The 25971-nt window shown below is 34.7% G+C and overlaps 2 protein-coding genes across 2 annotated transcripts; both read left to right on the forward strand.

Annotated features, from left to right (window-relative positions):
- Window positions 1–2305: 2305 nt before the first annotated feature.
- LOC109082745 (inhibitory synaptic factor 1-like) lies at window positions 2306–13715 on the forward strand. The gene is made up of 2 exons (XM_042715642.1): window positions 2306–3799; window positions 12378–13715. Exons 1-2 carry the CDS (start codon window positions 3653–3655, stop codon window positions 12960–12962), a joined length of 732 nt encoding a protein of 243 aa, XP_042571576.1. The 5' UTR covers window positions 2306–3652; the 3' UTR covers window positions 12963–13715.
- Window positions 13716–19172: 5457 nt separating this feature from the next.
- LOC109082744 (ubiquitin-like protein 7) lies at window positions 19173–25573 on the forward strand. Its single transcript, XM_019097579.2, has 10 exons — window positions 19173–19590; window positions 20992–21111; window positions 21275–21357; window positions 21445–21529; window positions 21605–21662; window positions 22761–22894; window positions 23008–23057; window positions 23136–23312; window positions 24852–24962; window positions 25198–25573. The coding sequence occupies exons 1-10, from the start codon at window positions 19407–19409 to the stop codon at window positions 25333–25335; spliced, it is 1140 nt and encodes a 379-aa protein (XP_018953124.2). The 5' UTR covers window positions 19173–19406; the 3' UTR covers window positions 25336–25573.
- Window positions 25574–25971: the final 398 nt, after the last annotated feature.

The raw sequence follows: 25971 nt of genomic DNA on the forward strand, positions 1-25971 counted from the left end.
AAAAAAACATTCATTAAAAAACATCATGGTATCTCAGTGATTCTAAAATAACACTGCACCTTGTAATAAAATTTTCTGTTTCAAATTGCACATCCACCAGTAGATGGCACTAAAAGACAGGGTGGGTTGCATCTGGTCTCTATTTACTGAGAAAAGTATACTACCATACTACAACACTGGCTTATTTACAGTTAATAGGATGTATACTCAGCATTATTTATTACGTATATATACTACATGACTTGCATGATGGTTATGAAGGGCTTTGTAAGTGAGGGTTAGTATCTTAAAGACTGTAATGTCACCTGTTATTTTTAACATCTGCATCTTGACTCATTGACTAAACTGATAAAATGTATACTAATGTATACAAACTTGAATAAAAATGCAAAATCAAACCATATTTAAATATAAGATGATACTTGTTGAATTAAACATAAATACAACATTAGCACACTATTATTTGAAACAATTTTACTGAAGCAGTATATCTTATTGAATGAAAGGCCTTGTTATAACATTTCACTGAAAACACTGAAGTTGCATTCGGTGAAAAGATTGTATGAAATCAGGAACTGTTTTTGTTTCAGTCTTTTCAGAAAGAAGTACATTTAACTAAGAGATGAACAGATTACAAAAATCTTCTGAGATGGTATTCTGTTTCAAGGACAAGAATTCAGTCAGTAGTGAATGAAAACAAAACCATTTGCATCACCATTTTGGGGCATTGAAATACGTTTCCTCCAACAGCTAGTACTTAGGCCTAAATGCATACATAAATTACCACACAAACAATTAGGATTACATTAGCTTTCTGCAAATCTCAAAAGCTCAGCATTTAGCCCTCAGTTCCAACTTTTATTAAAATGTAGCACTTCAATACATTTTTTTTGCCTGTGAACATCCTGTGATTCAAAGTGTCAAGCATTTAAACAATAACTGCAAAACAACTAAGAACATTTTCTAAAGTAAATGTGAGTAGTGCTTAAACATGCTAATTCTGTGCACCACAATGCTAGGGTAGTTGCAAAGGTGTTGCTATTTTTTATTTATTTATTTAATTTAAAAAAATATATATTTTTTTACAGGTGTTTTAAGCATTTCATTGCATTGCTTTGTGGTTGCTCTGGTGTTCTAAACATTTCATTGTGTTGTTTAGCGATTGCTGGGGTGTTCTGAACATTTCGTTCCGTTGCTTTTCGATTGCTAGGGTGTTCTGAACGTTTCGTTCCGTTGCTTTTCGATTGCTAGGGTGTTCTGAACGTTTCGTTCCGTTGCTTTGCGATTGCTGGGGTGTTCTGAAAGTTTCATTGCATTACTTTGTGGTTACTCAGGTGTTCTAAACATTTCATTGCGTTACTTTGCGATTGCTATGGTGTTCTGAACATTTCATTCCATTAGTTTGCAACTGGTAGGGTGTTCTAAATGTTTCATTTCATTGCTTTGCAATTGCTGGGGTGTTCTGAGCGTTTCATTGTGTTGCTTTTGTGGTTGCTAGGGTGTTCTGAGCATTTTATTGTATTGCTTTTGTGGTTGCTAGGGTGTTCTGAGCATTTTATTGTATTGCTTTTGTGGTTGCTAGGGTGTTTTGAGCATTTCATGCTTTGCTAGGGTGTTTAGGTGGGTGCTTATTAGCCTAAATAAAAAAAAATATATATATTACCCTCAAGCCTCTGATATTTGATATAATATTTTTGTCTCTAGAAATGACTCAGATCTTTTTGCCTGTCTTATCATCTGCAAGGCTAAAATTGTCCAAACACTCCAAAAAGTAATAGCACACCTCTCCCCAGGAAGTCTCACTATTTGAGGTATCATTAATGTTCACAGCACAAATGGTTGTTACTTTTCCTCACTAACTTCATCTCAAATTGTATCTGTTATTGTAGATGACTGTTTGGCACCATATGCCTGAATACACTTTTCAAAACAACTGCCTGTTTTGTGTTAAACCCTTTTGTTTTTTCCCCCAATATTTCTCATCCATGTTCCCACCAGAGACACCTACGAAATAATGAGAGCCTTTGTTTGGGACAAGCCTTGCAGGATGTTTTGAAGAATCATTATAGAAACGTAAATTAGAATTTCAAACTTGCTGACACAGCCCCCTGGTCGATTTGTGATTTGAAGAGACTAACAGGAAAATGAATACAGAAGGCTGAAGCATCTCTTGCACATAATTATGGTTAGGGTGAGCGGTTTCCTGATGTACTTGCATCTGTTTTTTATTCATTAGCGATCTAAATGGGATAATCTGGTCTGCTTCTATTGCTGCAGAGCCGGCGCATTCACGATTCACGAGCCTGCACTGCAACACTGAATTGAATTAATTTGCTTCCCCAACTGAGGTGGCAAGTGGTTGAAAAGATCTGAGCAGAGAGCGAGCTTAGAAGTGTACATGAATTGATGTGTGTGTCGGAAGTAGGATGGAAGTGACAGGACAAGTGTGAGTGGGACTAAAGGGTAGTGTGTGTATGGTAGCAAGAATGAAAGAGGTGGGAAGAGTTATGGAAGAGAGATCATAGAGAACGAATGTGAGTGTTTGAGGGAGAGTGAATGAGGGAGAGAGAGAGCGAAGGGGGAGGTTTCCTAAGTGCTTGAGCATCAGTGACTGATAGAGGACAACATTGCAAGAGAGGTGTTGAGCATGCATCCGTCTCTAGTGTTATCTGAGCGTGCTCAGATGGGGTAGGAGATATACTGCACGGTACGGGGGCACAGTGGGAAAAGCCTGGCAACTCTGTGGAAGCTTTTTATAGACATATGGAGCAGCAATAAATCCAAACGACATCAATTTTGGACAAAGCCACAGAAGCCAAGAGAAGACAAGCTACTGAAATTCTGCTGTGGGTTAGCTGAACTGGATGTTCGGAACTCTCTTTGTCTCAGGGAGATGGTTCTTCATAGCAGTATCTGTCAGGATTGCCTCTGAGAGAAGCAATTTTTGGCTCGTCCTCCCAGGTGTCACATCGGATGTGTTCTTTTTCTGCCAGCTTGATTGGCAATGTGACTTGTTCTTACTATTCTTAGTGCACTTAGTATACATATATTCTTCACATCAAATACTGATGGCTCCTGCATTGAAGGCTTTCCTGTCAATGGAAAACACAATTTATGGTATATGTTTTTGAAAAAGTGGAGTTGCGACAGAGGATGCATATGTAGATGTGGAGAATCGGTAAAAAGATTTGACAGACATCCCACATAAGGAAGCAGACTGACTTTTGGTATGTCACAAACCTCTCAAAATAGAAGCTCAAAAGGGTGTTTTATTTATTTCTTTGCTAGCTGTCTTAAGAACAAAGCTTCTTTCATGCCAAAAATGATACCATTTGATTTCATTTTAACATCATACGGAAAAGATCAAAGCTTTGCTGAGAACTGTTTGTTTCAGGGCTGAAACTTTTCCAATTTTCTTGATGCTCCTTCTTTTTGAAAGTTTTCCTTTTGAATTTACTGAGATATACTAGATATTCCTTGACTGATTTTAAAGTTTCCTAACATCAGTAAAAAACTATGCTAAGATGTTTGGACCAGAGAATGGGCCTTTCGTTCAGATAGGGTCATACAGCACTGTGGTGGGCTTCAGACATGAAGACCAGTGTCCAGTCCCCTCCTGGCTGCCGCTGCTGCTGTTGTCCCTATGTGAAGGATGTTTCACAGCACTGTGCTAGGACCATTTGAACCGAGCCAGAGCCCTGACCGGAGAGCAGAGATCCGCAGGCACATTAAGATGGTCATGGAACAGCTGGAGGAAGTTCTTGCTGAGCTCAAGGACGTGGCAAAAGAGCTCCGGGAGGTAAAGCACACATTACATTCCCACTTTGAAGGTTAAAGGAGTAATTTGTTAAAAGGCACAGTGTGATGGGGAGATTTAGTGAGTGAAAGATTGTAGGCTATAACCCAAGGATGTCCAGTCCTGCTCCTGGAGGGCTAATGTCTTGCAGAGTTTGGCTCCAACCTACCCCAAACACACTTGCCTGGAAGTTTCTAGTAATTCTTAAGACCTTGATTTGCTGGTTCAGGTGTTCGATTAGGATTGCTCATCACTGCAAGATAGTGGTCCTCTAGGAGCAGGATTCTCTTTTAGCCTTTATTTAGAAGTATTCACTGACAGGAAGCAAAGTGGGAGAGAGGTGGGGATGGGATCAAAAAAAATAAAAAAAAATCCAGATGCAGGACTTGAACTTGGGTCACTCAAAGTGTAACTGCACAACATGTCGGAGCAATGCCCAGAAGGTTATTGGCTCTGACAGGATAAACTTTTTTTAACCCCACAAGGGGCACTGTAAAAGCTACTACCATTGTGCATCTAACCAAGGCACTGATGCCTACATTCTGCCGGGTAAGACCTGAAATATATTCAGAAATAGTTTCTAACTGTGCATGATTTTCATACGTCGCATTATGAAATTTGCGTAAAGCAATTCATAGCACAACACAAGTCTCCGTTAGCATTCTCAAAGTTGCTGTACCATTGTAAAAATGACACCCAAAGTTACCTGAAGTGTGATATTGCAATGCACTGGCAAGCATTCACGTTAATGTTTAAGCGATACAATAATGCATACTTTCTTAGAGTTTGTTTTCTGGCTATTTCCTGACTATACAAAAACCAATAGACACAAGCACAGTGGGCACGTTTCACACATTCATGCCCCTGTGGTACGTCCACCTAGGGGCTGTTGACTGGACAGATTATCACCCAAACAGCAACCAACAGATAGATTAACAAGGAGAAAGACTTGCAGGACGACACCCCCATTCAAGCAAGACGTCATCTGTGATGCCTAATTATCACCAGGCGAATCAGACAATGGGATGGCATGTGCGGGAGCGCATCTGATTTCCTCATCTTCTCACCTGTCAGCATCTCATCTCTTTCGCAGTTATCCCTCTGTGCTGGGCGAATGCTTTCAGCATTATGTGAGAGGACATCTCCTTAATTAATCTCTTTCCTCGGGTGGATATCTATCTGTCTCATTACTGTCTATGAGTCTATGAGTGTCCCAGACTGGCATTCGTCTCATCATCTCAGTCACAGCTCCACTGGATTTGTCTCATTCATCTCCTTGGCCAAGTTCAGGCATCACCGGTAGCTCTGCCGCTCTTGCCTGAGTTAACATTTCCATCTGTCACTCACACCTTGCAGCAGAGCCTTATTGTTACTACTGACATCTTGTTATGGTTATTAGTTTTGCCACACGCTCATCTGTCTTTCAGCTGTCTCTTATTCCACGGATAACAGCCAAACATTTGTCATGATTCTGAATTCTTTACTGTCAAGGGTAACCAGTACACTGCTCCTTTACAGAAACTTGCTTAATCTACACAGAGTTATGATGTCTTATGTTTTTTTTTATGTTTGTGTAATTCAGTAATTTGATCATGCTCTCAGCTAGCAATAAAAGTGTAGTACTTTCAGCTCCGTTTCACACATTTAATCATGTTTAAACCAATTCTGTAGAATTCTACCAATTTCTCGCCAAAAACAACACATTAACAGATCCCATACGGGCCTTCTTTGTATTCTATTGTATATATGAAATATATCAACAATTCACTGGACTGACTTTTATTTTCATTATTTATAGTACAGTGGTGTAAACAACATTGATCTGGAAGGTAATGTTGATGTTGGTTAATGTTTTAGAAAATGTTAGTTGCTAAGCTACAAGCTTCTAATAAGTTGCCAAGCTACACTTTAAAAAACAGTTTTTTAGTAAGTTTTGTAGTGCTGCTTTTTCAAAAGTGCTTGAGTATTAAAGTAGCTCACACACTACTTTAAAATCCATTTAAACAACTTAAGAGGCTGCTTTATTTTAAATTATGTGACCAGACAATTAGTAATCAACGTTGTAATAATCAAAATGAGTAATTAGCAGAACAATTTGTGTAAAACACACATTATAATTATGATTAAACTAAAAAACACTTATGTGACTAAATCTTTATGACAAGTTACTACCGTCACACTAAAGAATATAGTGAGTAGAACTAAGTTAGAAGAACTTTATTTTGTCAGAATGCATGGCTACTATTAAATGTAGAAAGACATTTTTCCCATGCATAGTTAACTAGCCAAACCTTGAGCTCTTTTGGTAAACAGCGTTTCTGTAGCTCAAACAGTAGAGCTTGCTGCTAACAAAACCAAGGCAACATTAGCTTATACTGTATAACATATACTGTACCTTGAATGCCATGTAAGTTGCTTTGGATTAAAAAGGTTGCCAAATGCATAAATACACATGATAAAGATATAGATATGATAATGTATATGGAGATTATTTTCAGAGTAAATAAATAGGAAAGGCAGTGATACATAATGAAAAATGTATGAGTTTAGAATCTATTTTTGAATTTAATGGCTTCTATCAGATGTTTTGGAGTTTCCAGCCAGACTCCAGGTAAAAATCAATCGAAGAAGCCCAGTGGTGGTGATGGGTCTGTTTCCTACTGCTTTCAAATCAGGCTTTCTCTCAAAATTAGTCAAACACTTGTTCTGACTCACACTCTGTTCCAAACACACTTTTAAAAGCCTTCTGGGAAGTTTTGGCAATGATCTGACTCTAAGACCAGAGGTTCTGCAGGTCAGATGACTGTGAGACAAATCAGATAAAAAAAGGGTATGGGTTCTAACTTTTAGAATGGCATGGAATTTGTTGCACCAGCTGCTTAGTAATTATCTAAATATCTAATTAGATTGATTGGGGATCCAAACAATCTTCCAAATTGACTTTTTGCCTTTTGTTTTTGCTTTTATTGGTCCTTTATTATAAGTTCTGAAAAATAAAACTTTTATACCTTATGTGTTTTATAAAACATCTGATATAAATTGGTATAGTTCAGAATAGGAATGAATAGATCTTTTGAAAAATGTGTTTAAAAATGTAAAATTATGAACACTCATATGATGCCAATCATGACAGTGGTTAGAAAATGGTGTTTTATTTTACATGGAGAGGGTCGCCACACATTATTTTGATATCACATGACCAACAAGCATTTGGCTCACTTTATTTTTGTAACCTGCTATTATTGGCCTCTGTCACTCATGGAAGTAAAGTAATCATGGTTGACTGTGAATAATGCCTTAAAAATGCCATCAGAAACTGAAAAACTTTGCATTATGCTTCCACACCACTAGGGTTCAGTATAAAGTCCAAGACAACCACCATATTAAACAAAAATATTGAGTGATTTTAAAGTGATTTTTATATACAGGCCCTAAAATGGACACTTGCCAAGTGCCAGATGTTAGTTAAAATCAACATTGGTGAGTATATAAAACAGTGTTACTCGTCAGTTGGCTGGTAACTTTTTTAAAGTTCATATGATGCGATTTCAATTTTTCCTTTCTCTTTGGAGTGTTACAAGCTATTGGTGCATAAAGAAGATCTGTAAAGTTGCAAAGACTAAAGTCTCAAATCCAAAGAGATATTCTTTATAAAAGTTAACAGTCAACCACACCCCCCTAAAGCGGCTTATTCTAACACGCCCCCACATCTCTATGTCACTATGTGGGAAGATTTGCATAACGCCACCCAAATGTTCACGCAAAGAAAGAAGGCATAACTTTTATTCTCTCTGTTGCTGCCGCTGCCATGTTGTGGAGACATTGTGTGTTTTGTTGAAGTGCAACTACTTTGTTTGGCCTTCCAAAAGAGGACACAGCTAGAAATCAGTGGTTAAGTTGTATTTCAACAATGTTCCAGAACAGTCCAACCCAAATATTCAGATGTGTGCTGCACATTTTATGGAGGATGAGGACTGTTTCCTGAACAAGTAGCCTGCGATGCATCTCTGGTACAACGACTGTTTTTATAAAGTTGGGCTGTTCAAACTTTACAAGGACAGTCTGGCGCTTCTGACTCACAGCCTGTAAGTACGTTTTATATTTAAATAATTTGCCAATGATGATTCAAACACGAGTTTTGAGCAGTAGAGTAGGCTTGTTGTTTGTTGTTTCTCCGATCACAATTACGGAATGCAATTATCCACAAATTACTTGAGTTATTCGGTTTATAAACGTGCCTTACACTCCTTCTGACGTGAAAAAAAAAACAATATCCCGAGTTATTCTGTTACTCCTAACAGTACATTGACTGAACTGCTGAAAGAGAACCGATGATGGGATGTGCATGAGAAGAGCAAATCGAGGGAGTCTCGTGCTGCTGCTGGCCTGGGAGACGGCATCACAATATGTTAAGGGGTGTAACATTTCTGTTACACACTTAAGGCATTCGGCCAATCACAACGCACTGGATAGCTGGCCAATCAGAGTACACCTCGCTTTTCAGAATGATATGCTTTGTAAAAATTTACGCGTTTCAGAAAGGCGTGGCATAGAGGAGAAACAATAATGTACAGTATGTGGAAAATAATGTGTTTTTTTAACCTTACACCGCAAAAACACATTTCATTACACCAAATACACAAAATAATGTTCTTTTTAGCAGCATCATATGATTCCTCTAATTCATTCTAATAATGCCAGAGAAAGAGGTATGGTTTAGCACAAATGTCTAATCTCAAATAATAATATAAATATCTAATCTTTTTCAGCTGCTCACGATAACAGTGTTTTCACTGTCTTGGTGTGGTTCGCAGTAAATTCTGCTCCACATAAACTCCATCTCTTCAAGTGCTGAAAAAAAAAACTTCTATGGTTTAAAATTTAAACATTTAAAAGTAAAGAAAAAACATTGATAATAGTATTGTAATTGTACTGTTGTTAATAAAACTAATAATATAATTATAATTGTGAAATATTTTAGTTTAATATTATTATAGTATTTAGTTTAATAATATTATAATTATATTTATAAATAAATATTACTAATAACAAAAATTCCAATTAGATGTTATCCCAATTTGTTCTGCCTGTTTTTTAATGAAATAATACACATACAGTTTCTATTCATTTGGCAGCCACTTTTATCCAAGTAAACTTTATGCATCTTGCATACCGTCATTCGAATTCATTCCCTTGGTGTTGGGAAGGTTACTTTGGAAATGTAATAGGTTACAGATTACAAGTTACCCTATATAACTGATTACATTCGATTACTTTTTGATTACTTTTCTAAATTTCTAACGAATGTTTTCAAACATTAAAAACATTCAAACATAAAAATACAGTAATATTTAACTTTACAGTAGTATTCAACACTGATTACCGTCAGACTTTCAAAATACTTCATCACTTGAATTAAGATTATAATCATTTAATTTAAAAGCACAGCCACCACCAAATCAGACTTCTCCTCTTTTTACTTTGAGATCATTCTGATTTTTTATTTTATTTTAAAATTTTCAGCAATGGAACGCATTTTTATCATTCGCCATGGTGGAAACTCTCAGACAGGTTGTAATGTGGCAATGTGGATTGATGTAATTGGCAGATGTGGTGCACTGCAAATTCAAACAAGCATCAGAATAGCATTGCTTTACTAAACGCCCTTTAAATTGCAGGAGGCATCATGCACATCAAAACAGGGAAAGCATCAATTCAACGTATCCTAGATTTTTTTACAGATTTTTTTTTTTTTTTACAACAGATTACAGTTATATGTAACTGGTTACTCCCCAACACTGGTGTTGCATACGCAGTTACTGAGTTACAGGAACCTGTGTCATTTGGGCTCCACAAGTGAAATCGCTCTTCAAGGTTGCAACTGTTTCAGCTGGTCCCAATCGAGCAGCACTCTGATCTCCAGTCAGTTAGTGTGCAGTTGGCAGGAATGCATTAAACATGAACTGTCTGACAGCAGCGCACAGGGCACAACCCCACAAGAGATGATCTAATACCTCCTCCATACAGGAGCCTTTCAGTGGAGTCCCAAAAATGTATTTCTCTGATAACAGCATGGCGCTTATTGTACTTGGCAGGGCTCAATACAGTACATATTCGCAAATAGAGTACATAATCTTTGTACAGTCCTTGCTTTTATGCACTTCAAAAATCTTGGCATTGTTTGCGTATTGCGTGCGCTTTCGAGCAGCAGGTGTGGTGTGAATGGATATTCGAGCTGTTGAATGGCTGTCATTTGGGCTCTTCCTCTTTACTTTTGACTTCTCATTACCGAATCCTACCAGCCAAAAGCCTGTGGCTCGCCGCTGAATAGCCGGTCTGCTATATCATGAACTCCACATCCTGCGATTGAATGCAATGAGAAAGTTTGGCAACAGCAAAGCAATGAGCTCATTGAAATCAGAAGCAGCGAATTACAGAACAAGCTGTCATTAATACCACTGATATTTAAATTCAAGCAGTGCTCTATCATCAAAATCCTGAGAAATCAAACATTACTGTGTCATAAATAACGTACTAAGCTGCTTAATATTGACAAGAGTCAACATAATGTCTTTGCAGCGCAGTCATATGATTTCATTTATAACCATTTATGCATGTTATATGCATACCTTTTACCTTTATGATTTCCAGGATCGCTGCACCTGTGCTTTGTTTTGTCTCTGAATTGTGAGCACTAGCCTTGAGACCCTGCTCAGAAAAGAGCTGGGCAAAGCAAGCAAAGGAATATTGATAAGCGTATGGTTGAGATGTTATGTAAGATGCAGTTACTAGCACAGCAGGACAAATTCCCTTCAGCACAAACAGATACTAAATATTCCAATGCCACTGGGTGAAATGGGGTGAGATGGAAAACATAAAGATGGAAAGGATATATATATATATAATATATATATATATATAATATATATATAATATATATATATATATATATAGATATATATATATATATATATGATAGATTATCTATATATATATATATATATATAGATAGATAGATAGATAGATAGATAGATAGATAGATACACTTATTACTCATTTATGGCTTAAGCTCAGCCACATTATGAGTAGTACAGTATGAAAGTATGTGGTTGCCATTCAGAGAGATTTTTATTTCCATTATAGAGTGATCTGCTGGTAGTTTACTGGCCATAGTTTAAAGAGTGCACCCCAAAATCTCTATAATATTCTGGTCAATAGATATGGCATACTTTAAGTTCCTACTTCAAATACAGGATTTTTACAGCACACTCTAAAGGCAATTCGTAACTTATCTTATATTTTGGTGAACTGATGGCTAATTTGTATGAATTCAAATGGGTTTATTTGTACATTTTTGTACAGTCTGCTTACACCCCACCAACCCAATCTCAAATAAAAATGTAACTATTTTACAAGGTGGTGATTTCATATAAATGAATGATGTAAATTGTATGAAACGTATGATTTCTAGAAAAAAATTAAGCATGAAGGTCCACCCCTAACATTATTGTGTAAAATTGAAATCAAGTGTAATTTTCTATGTTTTTGAGCCAGAAGAAAAACAGGGAAACTATATTTAATGTACTGTTATAATGGGATTTAGAACAGCTTTTATATTGATATCATTTCCTCACCCTCATGTCATTCCAAATCTGTATGACTTTTCTTTTTCTGAGGAACACAAGCAGATATTGTTTGGACACATTGTATGATATTGTAGGCGAGACACTGCAGGTGAATAGAAAAAAAAAAAAAAAAAAAAAAAACTAATAGTTATCATCTTACTTACCAAGTTGATTGATTACATAAATAATTGCAAACATTTTTTGTATTACAAGTTTTAAAAAAAAATGTATGTTTAAATATGCAAATGAGGCATTATTTAATGAAATATGTGCTAATTTGCATACATTTCTAGTTCAAAAATCTGAACACTGGATGAAGTCAGTTTCAAAAATCTTGTTTAATTTTTTGGACATATTAGAGTCAAATGTTTTTACAGAGGGAATTCTGGGTATGTCTTTTTGTCACTCCGTAATTCAGAAAATACTTATGAAATCAATATATTTTCACAATTTTGGGGGGAATAAAATGTTGTATATAATCAAGAAAATTATATATGAACAAATCCCTCTGCAAAAACCTTCAGAATATAGACAGGAATAAATATGTAAAGTTTGGTGTGTGTAAGTGCTACTGAAGTGGAGATTTATGGCTCAGTGTTGGAGAAAAAAATCATTTTGAGAAAACGGCCTTTAAAAATATGTATTGCCAGTGAAATCTATTGACACAAATAGATAAAGTGCTATAAAAGAAACACTTAACAGTGTCTTTTGGATGTTTTCTTTCCATAAGTCTTAAAAAACACTTTATGAAAAGCCAAAAAGCCCAAAATCTAAAAATTGACAGGTGCATGAAAAAACTGTGTTTTTGCCTGCAGTGTCTCCCCTTAAAGAAAGAAAGTCAAACAGGTTTGAAAAGACATGAGGGTGAGTAAATGATGACAGAATTTTCATTTTTGGGTGAACTAAGATTCAGATTTTTCCAGCCGTACTCAATTTCCTTTTTTTCTTCTATTCAGGTTGTGGCACAAATTGACAAGTTAACATCAGATATCGACCTCGACTCAGACAATGACCTGACTCTAGCGTGTTGCAGCGAGGACCGTGGTGACCTCTTGCACAATGAGACATTATCCGACAACCACTTACTACACAACCCTCTGCTAGACACGGTCCGTAACCCAACCACAGCCAAGAAACAAGAATTGGAGCTCTACCGCAGGAGCTGTGGAGACCTGCCTGCCCTCAACGGACCATTAAAGGCCTCAAAAAGCCCTAAAGCCTCCTGGCTCTTTGGATCTGGAGGACGGCTCCATTACTATGACCAGACACTATATCACGCGTTGTGCTGTGACGATGATGATTACGACGAAGATAGAGGTGGAATGAGATCATCAAGGCTGTCGTCCACCGATTCTGTGTTTTCACCTTCACCTCCGAGGTTTCTGACGCCCAGGTGTAATCGTAAAACTTACTCCAGCCCGGACTCGAAGAAAATAGCTCTCCGTAGCTGCAGTACGCAAACTGTTTCCGATAAAAGCACACAAACTCACCTCCCATACATTCCAGCCAAGCAAAGAGCTTCAAGTGACTACAAGAACTGAAACTTTCTGCAAGCGCCCCTAAACGAAACATCTGTCATTAATTTTTTCACCCTCATGCTGCTCTGAAACCACATGACTTTCCTTCATCTGTGCAATGTTGACGTTTTTCTTCTATAATAGAATTGAAGCTGAAAAATGACAAAAACAACAACAGCAACATAAAAGTAGTCCATATGACTCGTTCACAAAATCAGTCTGAACGATTCGTTCTTAGATCAGAGCTACTTTTATGATATTTTAACAATATTTCCATGATGCTTTTGTCCTTTTTGAAACTTAAATCATAAAAAAAAATAATAAAAAAGTCAGCAAAATGACATGAGGGTGAATAAATGAAGAGAATTTTATTTTTGGGGTGAACTAATCGTTTAAATGAGTTTGAAATGATTTTGAAGTGTGTCATCTGTATTTATGAAATGTTTAGGTCGATACTTAATGAATTACTGCCATGGAAAAACCTCTGTTCTCATGGAGTTTGCAAAGAACAATTTAAACATCATTTGGATTCATTATGAGGGATTATGCCAATATCGAAACAATCATGCATCTCGGCAGAACATTAACCCCAGTCCAAAGCCCCCTAAAGAGTGAGAATTGGTTTCAGTCACACCCACACTGTGCAGAAAATAGACAGAGTTAAATTAACCGAGTTGTACACTTCCCAAAAGAATGTGCTTTATATTAAGCTGTTATTTCTGAAAAACAAACAAACAAAAAAAACCAAGTAAATTATGAATAAAATGATGAATACAAGTTTCTGGCAGACGCTTCATTCTGAACCATCTTCCTCTCACCAGGTCATTAATTAAACTGTTTTTCCTGTGATGTATGCACAGATCTACCATAGTAACCATGAGTATGATAATACTGCAGCATTAGCCATTGTCACTAAAATAGATGTGAACAAAATGACTGAAAAGCTTCACACAGTGTTTAAAGAAGACCCATTTATTAGTGGTGGTTGCTAAAGCTCATATTTGCATATAAGGCTCATATAGGATCATTACTGCCATAATTAGGGTTAATGATTTGAAGAATCCTCTAACTGTGTTACATTTTGCTGTGCAGCTCATACGGCAAAGTCTGTAATGCAAACATGATGCTTCAAATAGTGTGTTATTACTTTTCTAAAGTGATCAGACTTATGATTCTTGCATTGTGGACAGTAAAACTAGTAAAATATCTATAGACTTCTTTTATCTAGATGCCAAAAAAAAAAAGCTCTTTTGATTTGGTCCAGTAAGAAACCAGCCAGAACAACATGCTGAAGCCCTCTCAGAACACTGAACAACCAAATAACAACGTCTAGACAACCATCACTCATATTTTCTTTACAAAATTTATAAATTGGATTATTTTTTAACAGCTATAAATAACCCCTTTGGTGTTCTGCTGAAGAAAGAAATAACATTTGGAAAAGATGCAGCTAAATAAATGACGACAGAATTTTCATTTTTGGGCGTACCGTCCCTTTAAGCCTTATTTTATAAGGATAAAATGTCCAGTGATGTCTGTAATCATAGTTTTGAGTCAGTACAGCAGATCAGACAGAGGTAATTAATTAAGAGGCAAGATTCAAACACATTAGCAGTGCCGTATCTGAACTTTGACATTGCAGGCTCATTCCTTCAAAAGACCTCACAAGGCCGTGATCTGAGTTCATCTGTCAGTGTGAACGAGGTAATTTAACTGGAGTCTAAATCATAAAGCTTTACCTCAGGCCCATTTCAACTGGAGATGGCTGTTATGCAATCATCTATAATAAAAAGCCAATCATTGAAACTGCCTTCAAGGGACACTGTGCAGATCTTTTTATGGAATACCTTTTAATCCTCTATACAAGTAGAGACCAATTATCTTCAACACAAGGTTGAAGATAAGAGTCTTACAGGAATAGAAAATTGAAATGTTCAAAAATGAAAATTGTCATTTACCACTGTTAAAAAAATAAAAATAAAATGTTATTTTTATTCAAGTGGTAACATTGAAATGAACTGGAATTCATATTTTATTAATAATAATAATATATATTTTTTTATTCATTTTATTCATCTTATTTAATCACCCTGAGTACATTTCTTTACACTGTTATTTTAGTATCTATAGTCTGTTTTAGTGTTAGTATTTATTTATTTGATTTTGTATTATATATCTTCTCTTTTAAAAAAAATACATTATAACCAGCCTCCTGTTCATGCTGCTTTTGTCAGATTTTCTTCCACTAGGGGATCCTATCTACTGATACTGGATTATTGCAGTTACTGTTAAAATGTTTGCACTCAATAGTGATTATATTTGGTAGACTGTGGATGTTGCTTATATGGCAAGGTCTTTCAACAAGACTCAATATGTCTCTGTTCCTGAAACTGTTTGAGCTGAGACTTGCTCTGTGAGAGTCAGTCCTGTGACAGAACATGGAGCTCTACTAGACAGTTGTTTCAGACTACATGCTGACATGGTGTAAACATCTTTACACTTATACTGACCTTGCTGAGCTCAGTAGTTTAAATGGGAAAAAAATCATAGAGAACATTTAAGTTAAAATAAGGCTTTGTAATAGAGTCAGCATGAAATGAAAATGTATCTATTTTCAAAATGCTGTTGATCTTTCAAATTTATTCATTCATATTTTTCACTTTTCTTGACCTTATTTTTCACTTTTTTTTGACACTTCACTTTTTTTTTACCTCATAATTTTTCATCTTCATGGGTGCATACACACAAAATTTGTTCTTGCTCTCATTCTAATGTTGATAAAATAACTGAAGCTAATAATCTTTATAAAACACGACCATGTCCATATTAGGGCTTTCCATACAACCACACCTTTCTCCTGGTAATATCATTGTGTATTTCACGTGATGACAAAGTTTTACATAATTATGCAATAACACCAGAAAAAAACTTGCATTCTCACAATTGTGAGAAAAAAGTCGTAATTGTGAGATATAAATTTGCAATTGTGAGAAAAAAGTCATAATTGTGAGATATAAATTCGCAATTGTGAGAAAAAAGTCATAATTGTGAGATATAAATTCGCAATTGTGAGAAAAAAGTCAGGACCGTGAAATATAAACTCACAATTTTGAGAAAAAAAATTGTGAGATAAAAAGTCACAATTACCTTTTTTATTATTATTATTCTGTGGTGGAATGACTTATTCATTTTTTTAATTTTTTTTGTCTCATGGCGGAGAATGACTTCCATAGTTCAGTTACTACAAGAACTTAAGCTATCAAACATAATGTACCATGCTATAAAGCTAAATTGGTTGCATAGAAACTTACTAAAACAGAAACTTTCCTTCATCTTTCCTATAAAGCCTGTGTTAATAATGATAATTGTGGCATCATTGGGCAAGGCCCCTCATGATATTAAGCTTGCTTATGAAGATAATGATACTGCATTAGTTGTATCCCAGTCACTAATCTCTTCATGCACATGGGACCAGACTGGGACAAAAGTTTTAATGGGGTCGCTTGTAATCAAACCCATTAGTTTCTCCCTCATTTATGAGTTTCCTGATTGACACATAATGCTCATTTATTCCATATATAACGATCCCTTAATGCGGGTTTCTAGGCTCTTCAGAATGCTTATATTCAATTCTCATCAGCCCTCTGCAGACAAGGTCTTTAGCCTAATTAATCAAATTAAAGAATCCATTCCTCAGCCTCTCATACTTTCCTTACAGTAAGTACTGTGACTGAGAAAAGCGCTAGTTTCAAGGATGGCAACATTCAAGCATCATAAAGAATGCACATTCATTTTTACATTAAAAATGTAATTGTGAGATATAAATTCGCAATTGTGAGAAAAAAGTCGGAATTTGGGAGATAAAAATTCGCAATTGTGAGAAAAAAAGTCATAATTGTGAAATAAATCTGCAATTGTGAGAAAAAAGTCGTAATTGTGAGATAAAAAGTCGCAATTGTGAGAAAAAAAGTCATAATTGTGAGATATAAATTCGTAATTGTGAGAAAAAAGTCGTAATTGTGAAATATAAATTCGCAATTGTGAGAAAAAAGTCGTAATTGTGAGATATAAACGTAAAAAGTAATTGTGAAAAAAAATCAAAAAATTGACATGTACCGATATGTTGAGAAAAAAGTCGTAATTGTGAGATATAAATTCGCAATTGTGAGAAAAAAGTCAAGACCGTGAATTAAGTCAAGACCGACATTAATTTTTACATTAAAATTGACATGTACCGATATGTATTATGTATATCATAACTGGTTACCTTTGTTCTACCACTTGTTTAATTTAAAAGATCCTGTGGTGTATTTATTATTATTATTATTATTATTATTATTATTATTAATTGAATTTATTTATTTTGTGTGTGTTTATGAATGTTCCATGAGTCTCTTAATTTCGATAAGCTAATAAAACCTTTGTGCATAATATTCATAAAAAGGTTTAATTAGAGTATGGCTTGTCAAACCAGAGGATATAGCCATTATTCGGAAGTAAAATGTAAAAAAAAAAAAAGTCTCCTGCTACAATGGGGATGTCTGATTTCCACTTCAAAATGACCAAAGTCTGAGTGGTCACTCACTGTTGTAGTTTGGAAGCAGCCACTGTTCCTCTAATCTACACGGCACAGACTTTCAGACTTGTCTTGATCTTTAAACAAGCCCGAAGTGATGTCCCTTTGTAGCTGAGCCATGTTCCACCGGCTCTGGCTGAACAGGGCGTCTCTTCACAGGGTGTGAAATGTCTGGACGCTTCCTCTATCCCTGTCATAACTGGTGTGTCCTGATTCCCTCAGGCGCTGTCAGGCGTGCTGCACTGAGTGGAGGAGCTCAGTGAAGACTGGCACTCTCTGAGAAGCATATCCAGCCAAGAGACCATCTGTCATAGCGAATAACTGCGTGACAGCACAAACACAGTCCTGCCTCACTAAAACCCTGACTAGCACTGGGAACTGATGGATATGAGAGCTTGGTATTGAATGAACTGATCACAGTGGAAAGGAATGAATGAATAAAACAAACAATCATTGATACAAGATTATTACTATAATGCTATCTTTGTGATACCAAGTATTTAGGTGGTAAGTGGTTTTATAATATGATATCTAGCTGATCCAAACTGCTCATTTATCATCATTAGCTTGTTGAAGAGCTCGATTTACTAGAGGGTGGACCTGGTTTTCACCAAAAAGTCAACATTTGGCTAGTTAGTATGTTTTAGTTAGCCCCTACTGGTAGATGTCGTAACTGTACGAGTGCCGATGAGCAAAAATAACACAAATTACATACGGTAGGCTGCTTACCGGGAATCGATGTGTTATCAGAGCAGCCATTATTGAGATTAAAAGAAGTGCTAGCTGCTAATGCTAACTTAGTTGGTTTGATCTCGGGTAATTTGTGCAAAGAGCAGCTACACGTTCAAAAACAGCTTGTGCACCTTAAAGGCGTGACATATTCCTAAAATCATCATAATATTACGTATAAGTGAATCGGAAAATTCTGAAGGGGAAAAAAGTAGCCTATTTACTTCAAAGTAACTACTTAAATGGCTTTAAAATAACCTGACTAAAATTATTATTATTAAAAAATATTTTCCATGTTTGGTCATTTTGTTTTGTGTTTGTCATTTTATTCTTTCTTTCTTTTTTTAATACGTCTATACAGTTTTTATTACTGTTATTTCAGTTGTACTAAAGGAGAAATGTTGCCTTGGAAACTGAAATAAAATAAATTTATGTTTATATATATATTTATTTTATGTTAATTAAATGTTAATTAAAAAATTTTGTAATTTTGTTGAGTGTTTAAATTTTTTACTATGTCATTTCTATTCTTTTATATATATATATATATATAATATATATATATATATATATATATATATATATATATATATATATAAACATATCTATAGGTTTTAGTTTATTTTTTATTTCAATAAAAACTATTTTTACATTAAAATAAATAGAAATGAGAAAAGTTGCCTTAACAAATAGCTAAATTAAAATTTTCTTTCTTTCTTTCTTTCTTTCTTTCTTTATTTATTACAGTTAACATTTATTTATTTCTAGCAACAAAAATGCTTTCAGTTTTATGATAATAATAACCCGGTTGGTTCTCTTCAAAAAGACACACTTGGCTATTTTGGCTGGTTTTTAATTGTACCAAAACCGCTTTATTTTTAACATTTCTACTATTTTTTAAATGTCTGCTTGTAGTGCTGCGCTTCATAATTACAGCGCCCTCTCTGTTCATAAGCGACTGCTACAGTCTGTAAACACATCAGGAAAACTACGATTCCCAGAACCGCGAGCTTCCCTGCGTGACGTCATGGCGCACGGATGAAAACAGCTGCAGGATACTATTTATTTCAAAGACAGATCGCGTTTATAAGATTGACAGATATATTGGTGATTGCTGTGCGTTGCCAAAGACAGCACATATCTGTAGTGCGTGCATAAGACCGATGGCGTCCTCAGAGTGGCGTCTGTCCCTCAAGCTGCTGGACCAGCCTTCTCTTCTCAAGTCCGTGCTGCAGTTCCCGGAGCCCGAGCCCGGAGATGTTCCTCCCGGAGAGTATCGAGTCTCTACTCTCAAGCAGCTGGTATCTGCTCACATCCCTGATGCCATACCAGATCCCGAGCTCATAGGTAACATATAATGCGAAGCATCTGACTCATTATAACACGAGACGACAGTGTGGCATTAATACAGTCACATTTCAGATTATTACAGTATTAATAAATTGATTAGAGCCTTTATTTATATTATTATAATCTGACGTGACATTAAAGTCAAATTAAAATAATTAAAAGTTTCTCAGGAAACTATATAACGGTATATAACTACATAACGGTTTCATAATATACTTATTATAATTATTATTATTTATTTTTTTTTAAACCATTTTATTATTATTTTACTAGTGCTTATTAGTTATTATTATTTTTATTTGGTGACTATCTTGTCAATTTCAATAACTATTGATTAGATAGTAGTACTTCTTTGCTAATAGGTAATAATCAAAGGTAAATATTCCATTGTTATATCAATATACCGTATACTTTGAATTCTTTGGGATTCTGTGGTTCTGATATTATACTCAATATTATATTATACTAGTTTGTATTCTAATATATTATACAAGTACCAATTACAATTTTGCTAAAAACTGTTCATTGGGTAACAGTGCTCTACTTATTTCCTAGTTACTAATAACTGTCCTGTTAATTATACTAGTATTTATTATTAGATACTTATTTAGGTACTTATTCACGTGTCATTGTATATTCCATTTGTAACATTTCTTATCCCACTAATAAATAGCTTTTTAATTTTGTTTTAAACTTATGTTACAACTAGTCAGAATGGCTTTTTATTTTAAAACTACATAATGTATGTTATAATGCATTAGACCCTTTCATAAATAATTGTTACCAAAGTTAAAATGCATCATATTTGCAGATTTCCTGCTACATCTGGTTTTTATTGGTAACTTAAGTTGAATAGATAAGTATTAAATATATTCTAACTGTGCGTTTCAGTTATTCATGAGATTATACAATACATCAAAAGGCATAATTATAAAGCATTATATATTTGAAGACATCATGTAAAATATTACTAATCTAGTATGATGCAATATACTATACTATAAATAGTAAACTGTCAAATCATTTCCTTTTTTAAAAAATAAAAAAAATATAAAAAAAATAAAATAAAAAAAAAGACACACAATATCATGTTTATATTATAGGTCTATTAGACTTTTTTTTTTTTTTTAACAGGGTAGAAATTTTGTATCTGTCATTGGTTTAAAAAGTTCTGTAATATATAATAAAACATAACATAATATATAATAGAATTTAAATCATCAAGCTGGAACTATGACTTTTAAAACCATAAAATTAAACCAAAAAACACAAAAAAACATCAAACAATTTTCCAAAAAAAAAAAAATTACTTGACTCAGAAAAAGATTCTGGGAATTACTCCTAGAGGAATCTTGACGAGATTGCAAACAGTTTTCCCATTATCTTCATGCATTACAGAAATAGTGTACTGTGGGAGGAAGTTAAAGGATGACTTGACTCTGGAGTCCTACGGGATTCAGTCGGGATCCACTGTGCACATCCTGAGAAAGTCATGGCCAGAGCCTGAGATCCATCCCGGTGAGTCGTGTGAAACACAAAAGGAGACATCAGGCAGAATGTTCATGCTGCTCTTTTTTCCATACAAGTGAAATTATATACAGATGGACACGGGCATGCTCCGAAATGACAAAAATGCACCCTGAATACAGTCCATTATTTCTTCCTGTATGTTCTTCTGTAGAGCCAGTGGACAAGGTTGCAGCTTCGAGGGAGTTTCGTGTCTTGCAGGCAGCTCTTCACACCAGCACTGCATACAGAGACTCGGTAGGTTGACTAGAGCAGCATACAGATTCACTGCTGCTGCTTCTGGATCCTTGGGAGCATGTTTGAGTAGCTGTTCACTCATTTCAGGTGTTCAAGATGCTGAATAACAAGGAATCCCTGGACCAGATCATGGTGGCAACACCTGGGCTGAGCAGCGATCCTGTGGCTCTGGGTACTGTATGTTTACAGGCAGAAGTGGTTTGTGATGTGTTGAAGACTTACTCATGTTTATTGACTAAATTTTTAGGGGTTCTTCAAGACAAAGACCTCTTCATACAATTCACCGACCCAAACATGCTTGACACGTAAGTGAGCATCATTACATACAACAGGAAATAGCTGCTTTTCCTTTATGAACTACCCCCAGCTCCTCCATAAATAAATTAATTGAACGAACAAACAAACAAACAAATAATAATATTAGTAGTAGTAGTATTAATAATTATAAAAAAACTAAAATAATAAATAAAAGGTGTTATATATAAAATAATAATAATATAACAACAACATTAATCAGAAATCAGTAATGTTATTATTAACAGACTAATAATATGAATATAATAATAATAATAATTAGCAATTGTTATAATAATACATATTATAGTAGTTGTTTCTTATTAGTAATATTAATAATAATATATATAATTATAACTATTATTAATAATAAAAACACCATCAATAATCATAAATCAGTAATGTTGTTAATTTACTAATCAATATTAATATAAATAGCAATTAATAAACATAATTAACAATCATCATAAATCAATAATATTATATGTAATATAATAATAATAAAAATAAAATAATAATAATAAATCAATGTTATTATTAATCGGTAATTATTTAATAACAGTAATTTATTAACCAATATAAATAATGAATAACTAAATCATTTTTGTAATATAATAATAACAATTATAAAATAAATAATTAAAACAAGTATAACATAATAAAGTATAACAATAAAATAATAATAATAAATACATCAGTGTTATTATTAATTAATCAGTAATTATAATTTATAGTACTACTACTACTAATATTAATAATAGTGATAATGTTTTTATGTTAAATGTTATTATTATTAATCGATGTTGAAATAATAATCATAATACAATTAAATATTTTAATAAAAATTTATATTTCGGTAGAATTTATGTTTGTCTAATTTCAATCACTTAATCATAAGCAGTCACGTTTGCCTGGTACTGTATGTCTTCATAATAATTAATCATAATTAAATTATTTATTTAGCTTTTAAAATGCCTTGGGTTGTGAACGCAATATCGTTTTGACTTCTGTTGAATCCGAGGTTTAATTGCCTCCGAATGTGACATTTGAATCATGTGGTGCACTATGGGTTAAAGCAAATGATACCCTGAGCTTAACTGTCTCACCAGATTGGCCAATTCCCACCCGGCGCTGGTAAATGCCATCATCCTGGTGCTGCACTCGGTGGCTGGCAGCGTGCCGCCCCTGCAGAGCGCCAGCTCCTCCAGAAACGTGTCTTCTAGCTCTTACAGCGACATGCCAGGTGGGTGTCCATTTAAACACAATTTAAGTGAAAAACTGCCCACCATTTACATAATGTGACGGGTCATTTTGGTGATCCATAGTAGTTTTCATGCATAAACTATTTTTTTCCAGGAGGTTTCCTCTTTGAAGGCATGTCTGATGATGAGGAGGACTTCCAGTCGGTTTGTCATGATTAACTGTTCTTCATTAGGAATAGTGCATTAACAGAATTGGATCCTAAGCCAGTTTATCATCTGTAGGGGAATCGCGGTGGACCGTCCACTCTTGCTAGTGGTTTGGCCGGCATGAGGCCAGCTTCACTCGGCTATAACGGCGCCGTGGGCCCAAGACCCATCACTCAAAGTGAGCTGGCCACCGCTCTGGCCCTCGCTAGCACCCCTGAGAGCAGTGCTGTTACACCAACTACAGGAAACCAGGTACAGGACACTTCAGTAGAGTACACTGCAGCACATGACTGTGTCCACCCAGAGTATCAATGTTTGTACTTTATATAATATATATATAAATATATATATATATATATATATATAATATATATATATATATATATATATATATATATATATATATATATATATATATATAAATAACCACAGCCTAAAATGAATGGTAATAATAAAAACCATAATAAAATATTTATGGACGGTAAATTTTCTCAAGTCAGTGGCCATTGGCAGGTGTGGCAAATGTAATACTGTATACAACCATTCAAAGGTTTGGTGTGGAATCATTTTATTTATGTTTTTGAAGTCTTTTCTGCTCACCAAGGCTGCATTCATTTGATCAAAAAATACAGTAAAAACAGTTGTAAAAATATTATGAAAAATGTACAATAAGTGTTTTCTGTTTGAATATATTTAAAAATGTAATTTATTTCTCTGAACAAAGCTGAATTTTCAGCATCATTACTCTTCAGTCTTCAGTGTCACATGATCTTCAGAAATCATTCTGATAATGCTGATTTTCTGCTCGAGAAATATGTATAATTATTATCTATGCTGAAAATAGTTGTGCTGTTTTATATTTTTGTGGATATCATGATTAAGCCCCTCCCCCCAGGATTCTTCCATAAATAAAAACTTGAAAAGAATAGCATTTATTTGAAATACATATATTAAGTTACATTTTAAAACCATGAATTTAAAAATACTTCCTGTACATCAAACATCCATCATAAATAATAGTATTAATTTCCTTTATCTTTCTGACCCCAAAATGAAGTTAAAAAAATATTAATTTAAAAACACTTACTGTACATGTAATCTTTAGCAGAACGCCAAATAAATATAACCTTTTTGTACTATATTTCATAATTTTGTGATGCTTAAATTCACTTGTAACATTTCTAAATGACAGATCTTAGTTTTTAGTGTTTTATTTTTAATTCATTTAATCAAAGCAGCATAAACATTTAGGGTATGTTTACATGACAACAATGTACTGAAAACAGAAATGTTTTGCCTTTGTGTTTTTGAAAAAGTTTCGCATACAGACCACGTTAACACGGATCTGCAAAAATTACTAAAATACTGTATTATTCATGCCAGGCCAGTAGATGGCGATGTCACTTTGCAAAGAAACACTATGCGCGTGCACACATATAATACACAAGTGCATGACGTCACCGTTTTCACAAATTTGTGTTTTTGTAGTTTATACTGAGACGGTCATGGTATCACTTTCAAAAACTTGCACTTTGAAACCCGTTTTCAAAAGAAAACATCCACATTCACCCAAAAACACTTTTTCTTGTAAATAAGCGGCCAAATGCATACAGAGTTTTCAGTTTTTAGTTGAAAATTATGTTGTAACCCCTTAATATCAGAACTAGTTAACAGATAATAATTAATAAATTAATGATAATAATTGTTATCAGCTGGAATTTAAACATCAGTGTGTCTATAATGTTTTCGGTTTGCATACACTAATTTAAAAAACGAATATATCTGTGATAGGGTCCCTCTTCAGGAGTGTCCCCAATCCCTGCAGGCACTCCTATAACCAACGACCTGTTTAACCAGGCTCTACAGCAGGCCCTGCAGGTGTCCAGCATGTCCAGCTTAAACGTGAGTAACCACCCAACATACAGAATCATCCTTATAGTTTCCGTCATCAGCCCTTCAAACATCTCAAATAGAGATGTGGCAGAAAATGCATGCATTCTTCCTATGACTGCTAGCACAGCTTGATTTGCATGCATCCTGTTCCTTTTTATATGCAGTAAAGTCTGATCACAATATCATTTTTCGTATTTGAAGTGGGATTACTGATTCTGGAGCGACTCTGTTTGATAATGTTTAGAATCAGTGGCAGTCGCAGCTCCAGCAGCTGCGGGACATGGGCATCCGTGATGAGGAGCTCATCCTGAGAGCCCTGCAGGCCACCGGCGGAGACATCCAAGCGGCCCTGGAGCTCATATTCGCCGGAGGCGCACCATGAATCACTTTTCTGAAGTAAAGCGTTATTGTGATGTTACAACCAAGGCAGATTTACCACTACATATTCAATATTTGTACTACCTATTTGATAGTGTGTTATTTTTAAATGTATATTTGTCTTTTATTTTTAGATATGTACACTGAATGCGGTGCTATCAGCCGTTTAGGGCCCATGTTATAATATATCACTTCTTCTGTGTTAATATACAATGTTCAGGTTCGATGTTCAGACAATCAGTTACGTTTTATTTTGTCATGAATATAAAATCTTCCATAAAAACCATAAAGTTTGTTGCTCTGAAGGATTAAACTTGGTATGAAGTGGAAAATCCCTTTTTTTGTTTGTCTGTTTTCCAAATGCATCTTAATGATTCATCCATGAATGTTATATTTAATTTAATTTTGACCTCCTAATTTTTAATTAAAATGTCATGCTCTAGCTTGATCTTCCAGTGGAACAACAGACTTCCTTATGCTGAAGATGACAGCATTTCAAATGGAAATTAGTGCATAAATCAACTTCAGCAAAATAAATATCCAAACACCTAAAGTTAGATTTTTAAACTAAAATGTATATATTACATACTTTCTATATTCTTATGGAAACAAGCAGTGATAATTTGCATTTACTACAAGA

The sequence above is a fragment of the Cyprinus carpio genome, chromosome A25 (genome assembly GCF_018340385.1).
Source record: "Cyprinus carpio isolate SPL01 chromosome A25, ASM1834038v1, whole genome shotgun sequence".
NCBI classification, from domain to species: domain Eukaryota; kingdom Metazoa; phylum Chordata; class Actinopteri; order Cypriniformes; family Cyprinidae; genus Cyprinus; species Cyprinus carpio.

Bases quoted from the DNA above. Each gene is read 5' to 3' on its own strand.
- LOC109082744 (XM_019097579.2), top strand. From the start codon at position 19,407: ATGGCGTCCTCAGAGTGGCGTCTGTCCCTCAAGCTGCTGGACCAGCCT. The intron at 21,358-21,444 runs GTAGGTTGACTA...CACTCATTTCAG, and splicing joins GCACTGCATACAGAGACTCG to GTGTTCAAGATGCTGAATAA. The intron at 21,663-22,760 runs GTAAGTGAGCAT...CTGTCTCACCAG, and splicing joins GACCCAAACATGCTTGACAC to ATTGGCCAATTCCCACCCGG.
- LOC109082745 (XM_042715642.1), top strand. From the start codon at position 3,653: ATGTTTCACAGCACTGTGCTAGGACCATTTGAACCGAGCCAGAGCCCT. The intron at 3,800-12,377 runs GTAAAGCACACA...TCTTCTATTCAG, and splicing joins TGGCAAAAGAGCTCCGGGAG to GTTGTGGCACAAATTGACAA.